This window comes from Austrofundulus limnaeus, unplaced genomic scaffold, assembly GCF_001266775.1.
Source record: "Austrofundulus limnaeus strain Quisiro unplaced genomic scaffold, Austrofundulus_limnaeus-1.0 Scaffold372, whole genome shotgun sequence".
In the NCBI taxonomy this organism is placed as follows: domain Eukaryota; kingdom Metazoa; phylum Chordata; class Actinopteri; order Cyprinodontiformes; family Rivulidae; genus Austrofundulus; species Austrofundulus limnaeus.
This window is the reverse complement of record NW_013952774.1, coordinates 84,657-92,164: the sequence shown is the minus strand read 5'-3', so window position 1 is coordinate 92,164 and position 7,508 is coordinate 84,657. Positions and strand designations below refer to the sequence as shown.

Sequence of the window (7,508 nt, the reverse complement as noted above, 5' to 3'; positions counted from 1 at the left end):
CTATCTATCTATCTATCTATCTATCTATCTATCTATCTATCTATCTATCTATCTATCTATCTATCATCTATCTATCTATCTTTACACCTATATTAGTTTAAATTTATTGGCTATTTTGAATGAAATATTATAATAATCCGTCTGGATAGGCCAGTGATTCCCAAAGTTAGGGTTGGGACCCCACTGAAACATCAAGGTGGGGTCTTGAAAGGATTTGCAGAAGTAATTTAAATTTTAAAACAACCACAAACATCTTCACATTTCTTTCCCTTAGTTCAGAGGTTCACAAAATGGGATCCCAGGGCCCCCAGGGGTCCGCGAGAGGTATCTTGGCTGTCCTCAAAAAACGTCACTAAATTGTTAATGTTGTTTTTATTTTTATAAATTGCATTGAGAACAATGAACCAATAAAACAAACATAATTAACTAAATAAAAAATATATATTTTCCCATGGCATTTAGGGGTTGAAATGACAGCATGGGGTTTCTGAGGGGGTCCCTGGAATTTTCTTGCCCCTGTAAGGGGTCCCCAGACCCAAAAAGCTTGAGTTGTTACAAAAATACGAGGTTAGCATATTTAAATATGGATTAAATGAGCATAATGAATATTGTTACCCTTGTTTATTTGACCTGATACCATTGTTTATCACCTGCTACTGTTTGTGGCTCAAAAGCTAAAAAGTTTGGGAACAATTACACCTAAAAATAACAGCTGCTCTTTTACCTAAACAGGTGTTTATTATAGAAGTGTCTGCTGTAAAGGTTTATAAGAATAGGGCCTAAGAGAACTTTTATTAAATGTTTGAGATTAGAGTTGTTTTAGATGGCAGCAGTCCTCTATAGTCTTAGCTTTGCTCAGGCTAACCCTGCGGTCTCCAACCCTGGTTCTTTTTACGTTTCTCTGCTCCAACACCCCTGATTTGACAAACGAGTAATTCAATCATTGAATCAGGTGTGTTAGAACAGGAAAAACAAAAACTTGCTGGATGGTCACCCTCGAGGACCAGGATTGAACACCTCGGTATCTACACATCTGGCTTTAATTTATTTCACCACCGTGGGGCGAAAAAATCATCCTTCAGTTGCGTCTAATTGCACGTGACAGTGAGCACGATGTGTGAAAATATTGAGTGTGGTGCAGCTGTGTGGACTCACTGTCTGCGGACACAGAGGGTACACTCGTTGGCGTAAGTGTTTCCATCGCTGCCGCACACCGGAGCGAGGTTCAGAGGACACGCCACAATCTCCCTGTCAGGACAAGAAGGCTGCCAGAACAGGAAAAGTTTTACACAATTATACGTTACACCTGATATTTAAAGATCCACCAGTCGAGATTTTTTTTCTAGCTTGATTAAAAAAAAAAAAACTTGTCACCTCTCTCACGAATCCAGAATTGTCTGCTTCATCTTCAAAAAATAGAGAAGACACCTCTTAAAATTAAATAAATATGATTTCCAAGAATATTACTCTAGCACTATCACAATTTTAAGTTTTATTTGTAATTCTAAATAATTTTTTATTTACATTTTAAATTCCTAGTTGCTCAGTGAGAATCTTTGGTTTTATGTTTACTAATCCTAAATAGCTCGGACAAATTAAAAATGCACACAAAGCAAAAGCTTAGGGCTCAAAAACTGTCTGGGCCATGGGGGGGGCACCAGTGTTTTAGAGGGGGCCATTGCCCCTGGCCCCTCCCTTGGTGGCGCACCTGTCCAGAACCAACCGCACTGATTCAAATGAATTATTTCTGCCTTGTTTTTATTTTAGCATATGTCATAGTTTCTCAACATAAATATAGAGCACGTTGTGGATATTTGCATTGATCACTGCCAAAAACGCTGCATCGAACAGTTAAAAGTGACTCAATTTTTCTAGTAAAGTTCAGACTAAATGTCAAATGTATCTACCGTATACAACCTTCCGTTTTAGGACAAAGTGTCTTTTTTCCTTTACCTGCAGCCACACAGATAAGCAGAAGTCCCAGCAGAACTAGTCTCCCAGTCATGATGTTGGTGGATGAATGACAGAGAATAACAGATAGCTGTGTGGAAGCCTGCTTTTACTGCTTGTTTAATTGTTTGTGTGTGCGTGGGAACATAGCAGATGAGACCCGACACACAGCTGCTTGAACACTCTGGAAACACATTGAACACATTACAAACCTACAGTAAAGATATCCATTGTTGTTCACCATGTGACGAGCTCACATTTTATAACATCTATGCAGAAGTGATGCAGAATAAACTTAAAAAGGCCATGGATTCTCTGAAAGAATGCATGTCGCTCACCGCCTTTCATGCCAGAGTTTTATTAGGATCATCATATGTTGAGGAACTTTTTATGGTTTTTCCTGAAGTTTCATTAAGACTCATGAGAAATTTTGTTTACAAACAGAGTTAACTCCAAAAACAAGCCGTTTATTTCTATTAAGCTTCCAAAAACGTATCTAAATTCTGAGGAAATCTCAGGGGCTATGGAAGGTGTGTGTGAAAACATACACTGAACAACCACGTGACCACGCGTCAACTGCCGAGCTCAGTCCCTCTCATAATCTGTACTGGTTATGTTGGCTAATATATAACTTATTTAACTAAGGTTTATTGAACCTGTAGACCATATACTGTATTTTTATTCTCTTGTCTTACCTTAGTTCATGTGTATTTGGAGAAATGTGTTCTGTTCAGCCTTTGAAATGTCTCCCTGTACCTCTATATGTTGTCCCAGGGTTAATAATAAAAGCCATAAAAGGCATAATCGGCTCCCCATTCTTTTAAAACAAATGAAAAAGATATTGAATTACAGTGCAGGCACTGTACTAGAGAACATAGGTACTGGGAAACAGTGTTCTCTGGTAGCTATGCTACCTCATACCTACAATTGGTTCCCCAGTACTTATTTTTCCCAGTATGTTCCCTGGTATCTTATGTTCCCCAGTACTAATACTTATGTTCCCTGGTACCTCTCTCCTGGTTCATAAAGAAAGTCATGAAAAACGCTTCCCACATAACAGATAGGTATGGGCCAATCTGATATCAAACTGGATTTCTGCTGGCATGGCAAGTAGGGGTTAGACAATGAAAATGAAACACCTGTTATTTTAGTGTGGGAGGTTTCATGGTTAAATTGGACCAGGCTGGTGGTTGATCTTCATTAAATGCACATTGCACCAGTAAGAGCAGAGGGTGAAGGTTCAATTAGCAGGGTAAGACCACAGTTTTGCTCAAAATATTGCAATGCACACAACATTATGGGTGACATACCAGAGTTCAAAAGAACACAAATTGTTGGTGCACGTCTTGCTGGTGCATCTGTGACCAAGACAGCAAGTCTTTGTGATGTATCAAGAGCCACAATATCCAGGGTAATGTCAGCATAACACCAAGAAGGACCAACCACATCCAACAGGATTAACTGTGGACGCAAGAGGAAGCTGTCTGAAAGGGATGTTATGGTCTAAAACCAGGTGTTTCATTTTCATTGTCGAACTCCTGTAGTTTGTCAACCAGATGTGGGCCACATCTGGCAATGATAGCCCTGTTTTTAAGATGGCATGCCACAACTGGCCCAGTTGAGGGTTGGTTTATGTGGTGCTGGCCCATGCATGGACCACATCTGGCAAAGCAAATCTTAGCCATCAAAGGGCTGTCCTTCTTTGCAGTGTCTGGGTCACATACAGTAAAGATGCCATTGAAGTCAGAGCTTTGGAAGCTTAGTTGACAACATTTAGGTAAATAGAAGGCACACCTGTGGATGTTTTTTTAAGGCACACCTCAAACATGCTGCATTTTTGTGACACCGTGGGAAAAATCTAAATGAAATCTTTTAAGATATTACATGTATTTATTTTTTGTAAAGGGAAACTAGGCAGGCATGTTGTTATGATGATGATGATGTTGTCATGATCAAACCTTAAAAATCACGTCATGACAGTCACGTGGATATGGGATTTCTAGCTCAGAGTTTGTTTTGAATGACTCTCAGCTACTACCAAACCAAATATTGGCTCAATATCTGTAAAACAGACTAAGCCATATCATTTCTGTGTTGGTTGAAGTTGATTAGCTGTGGCGGCCATCTTGAAATCAGCCAACTTCAAAAGGTGCTTGGTTGTAGAAGCACATTTAATGATTCCTTTCTAAAATTTTAACACTTGTTTAATGGTTCATGGAATATTTTGGTTGGACACACAAACACACACATACACTCTAAAAATGAAATGTTGGATTTACTTAACCATGTTATGTTACCTGGTTCCACTTAACTGAGTTGAGTAAATTCAAAGCAACTTACTCATGTTCTTTGGCTAAAAAACTGGTATATTGCTTTGAATTTACTCAACTCAGTTAAGTGGAACCAGGTAACATAACATGGTAAAGTAAATCCAACATTTTATTTTTTACAGTGTACTTGCAAAAACACAGTTGTCCACCTTTAAGAGCTGGGGAAAAAAAACAGTCCGTCTTTTTTTCAAAACATTTGAATTTTTAATAACGTAAAGAATAACTATGCACAATGGGTAACAGACTCAAACAGCTGTAATACTCAAAATGTAAACAAACAATATAATCTGAGACCAAGAAGAGAAAAATCACCACTTTAACGCTGATCTGCAACGCTCTCTTTATGTCCCTCTGCTCCAAATCACATTTCTCTTATTCACATAAGGTTTTGCTCTTTGCTTCAAGTTTCTCACAAATATCACCCTGCAGTGGCATAAGCTCGATTGTTTCTCGTGTCTGTTTGTCCAGTGCAGAGATTTGTTTGTTTTCTTCTTTCAAACTTGTTTTTATTTGCAAATCCCTATGTATAAACACTGGAAACTAACGGCTGCTAAGCCTGTAAAGTGCTCAAATTCTTTAAACCAAAGAAAAACAAAAAGGGGTTGTCGAGGACAAAAATCTAAATCCTCTGTTGGTGGAAGGTAGTAGATCCCAGAGATAACGCAAACCCCTTTAAAGATTTTGCACGAGAGCAAGAGAGAGAGAGAGCACCTCTAATGACAACCTGTCATCAGTTTAAACCCTGGATTATTTCCTCTTTTTTTTTACTATAAAGTATTACAAGCAAAATTTAAAATTTACATGGTCCTTTTGTTCAGTCTGGCTTGTTAAGTTCAGGTTAAACAAGCAATTGAATTGTCTCGAACTCAATAGTTGACCTGCAGTTGACAGTCAAGATTAAAATTTTGCAACGTCTCCACAGGATAGTGAACTCGCAGAGATTTTTAAGAAAAATTAGGGAGTGCACACTTCCGGCGCATGAGCCGTCTCTGAACTGAGCTGATGGATGAATCGAAAGGACAAGTTGACCTTTATAAAATACTCGCCTGCTCAGGATGGTGCTGGTTAATCTGAGTTTGGCACATACGCTGTTAGTTCACTCCACTGGTATCAACGTTAAAACACTACTTGACACATTTCATCCTGGTCCTGGTTCAGGTAGCCGTATGCCCTCGTAAAGGCCATGGCCAAAACATCATTTTGATTTTAGCCTCTCAACGTGCCAGTAATCCAAGAGTAATACAGCAAAATGCTCAGTCTTCCTTCTGCAAAACATAGATCTATATCATGCTTTGGCTCACACACATACAGTACACACACACAGAAGCACTGATAGTCCACCGTGTGCGGCCAAGTGTAAAGCATGCAGTACATTTCCATATTTCCAACAACAAATCTAAATTCTAAAGATATCTTAAACCCACGCTTGTTCGTTCTGATCAGTCTGCATTCAAAGAGGGCAAGGATGAGTAAAACCAGTAAAAGCAGAACGAACATCTTGAACAAACATCTAAAAACCACTGTTTTTATATATATATATACTTTTCTGTGTTTTGAGTCTGACAATGAACAAGACAAAAACAAGTTTCTTCACAAATAAAACGCTAGAATAATAAAATATGTGCTTTGATGCATGTTGGTATTGGTCTCATACATTCCTTGGCAGCCTACGTACATTGTTGTTGTTTTTTTTTAATGGAGTGCTCAGATTCGATTCTCCACCAGTATTAGGCACTGTGCTGAACAAATGTTAAGGACACAAAGAACAACAACAACAACAACCAAAAGAACAACTCGGTTAGCTGGCTGAGCTATCATACAAAACAAGAAAACAACAAATATGTCTAAAAGGAAATTTTCTTCAGATTAGTAAAAAAAAATTAACAATGATTGCACATTTGTGACAGAAACAGGATTTTCAATGGTTGAGTTTTTTTTTTTTTTTTACCATCATTTATATTATAAAAAACTGCACTTGGTAACAAATAGAAATTGAAAGACTTATGACCCTAAATAAAAACATTAGTCAGTCCATCTTTTAACAGCTGGCAGTGAATGATTCAACATCACAAACTCTACACAGTAGCGTGTACACAGTCCAATGGACTACTGCTTTCTACTTTAAGGAATGAGGATGAAAAACTCAAGATATTTCCTTCTACTCCCCCCCCACCCGTGCATCTTGTCCATAAGTGGGTATCCAGACCTTCCAGTGGAATTCAAATCCTGCTGTCACTTCGTCTTCTTTCTTCCAGTCTACCTCGTGAAGGAGAAGCACCAGTCTCCAACCCTCACACGACTAACTTCTAATCCTAAATATATTTATATATTTATATTTCTTGCATTGATTTGCATTGAGATTTCATTGTTTCAGTGTCTGTCATGATACCCGCAGTCGTTGCCTTCGCAAGAGGGCTGTGCGATGAGGTGCAGGTCCACTGAGAATGACAACAATTTAAAAAAAATACTAAAAAAATAGATAATAATAATAAAAAAAATTAACACAGTTGGTTTCTCCCCCCACATGTTAGTGGTCCGTATTTTGAAATCTGGTGGTGGGTGTGGCAACTCCCACTGATCTTGTGCAATCAGACACAGCTCTCCTTCGTCTTGCTGTCCATGAGGAAAGAGTTCAGCTGGGAAAGGTCCACCACAACGGCGTCTCGTTTGCTCGTGTGGACGTCTTTCAAGTGGTCCTCGTCGCTTTGGTCCTTGGCGAAATTGACAAACACCTGAGCAAAACGACCAAAAAGGAAAGAGTTTAGAACTGGCCTAAAACAACCTCAGCACTTTAGTTCTGAGTAGAATCCTGGCGCTCTTGCTTACTTGGTCTAAAGTGGTCTGAGAGACGGAGTAGTCCTCTATGCTGAGGTTCTCCTTGTTCTTGGAAAGCAGCGAGAAGATGCGGGCGAGGGAGGTGAGAGACGAGGGAAGCTGATACTGCAGCATGTTGCGGTGCTTTTCCTTCAACGTGCTCCCGGGCAGCTCCCGCTCGATGAACTCCATCACCGGCCGAAGGTCCGGGTCCGGCCCCGCCACCCGCAAGATGATGGTGTAACCGTCACCAAACCTGGAAAAATAAAAATGAAAATCAAATAACCTGTAAAGTTAACATTTTCGTTTAGTCTTTTTTGTTAGTAATGGTGCGTTTTTTTTCCATTGTATAGAATTATAATTATATAGTACTGACTTGCCTCCAGCCCAGGGGTTCTCAAATCTTTTGGGTCT

The 7,508-nt window shown here is 39.2% G+C and overlaps 2 protein-coding genes across 2 annotated transcripts in view; both read right to left on the bottom strand.

The window, feature by feature from the left end:
- The window catches only part of spink4 (serine peptidase inhibitor, Kazal type 4), a 3,078-nt gene extending 989 nt beyond the window's left edge, over positions 1-2,089 (bottom strand). Inside the window, exons 1-3 of the mRNA XM_014023497.1 lie at positions 1,954-2,089; positions 1,375-1,406; positions 1,156-1,265 (exon numbers count right to left, since the gene is read on the bottom strand). Of these exons, the coding sequence (XP_013878951.1) occupies positions 1,156-1,265; positions 1,375-1,406; positions 1,954-2,005 (194 nt within the window). The 5' untranslated portion in view covers positions 2,006-2,089. The remainder of the gene's footprint in view (positions 1-1,155; positions 1,266-1,374; positions 1,407-1,953) is intronic.
- A 2,372-nt stretch (positions 2,090-4,461) lies between these two features.
- LOC106528336 (ATP-binding cassette sub-family A member 1) lies at positions 4,462-7,350 on the bottom strand (the record flags this gene model as incomplete). The annotated part of the gene is given in 2 exon segments (XM_014023485.1): positions 4,462-7,012; positions 7,107-7,350. Coding segments are annotated over 2 exon segments (388 nt in total), but the record flags the coding sequence as incomplete, so codon positions are not given.
- Positions 7,351-7,508: the final 158 nt, after the last annotated feature.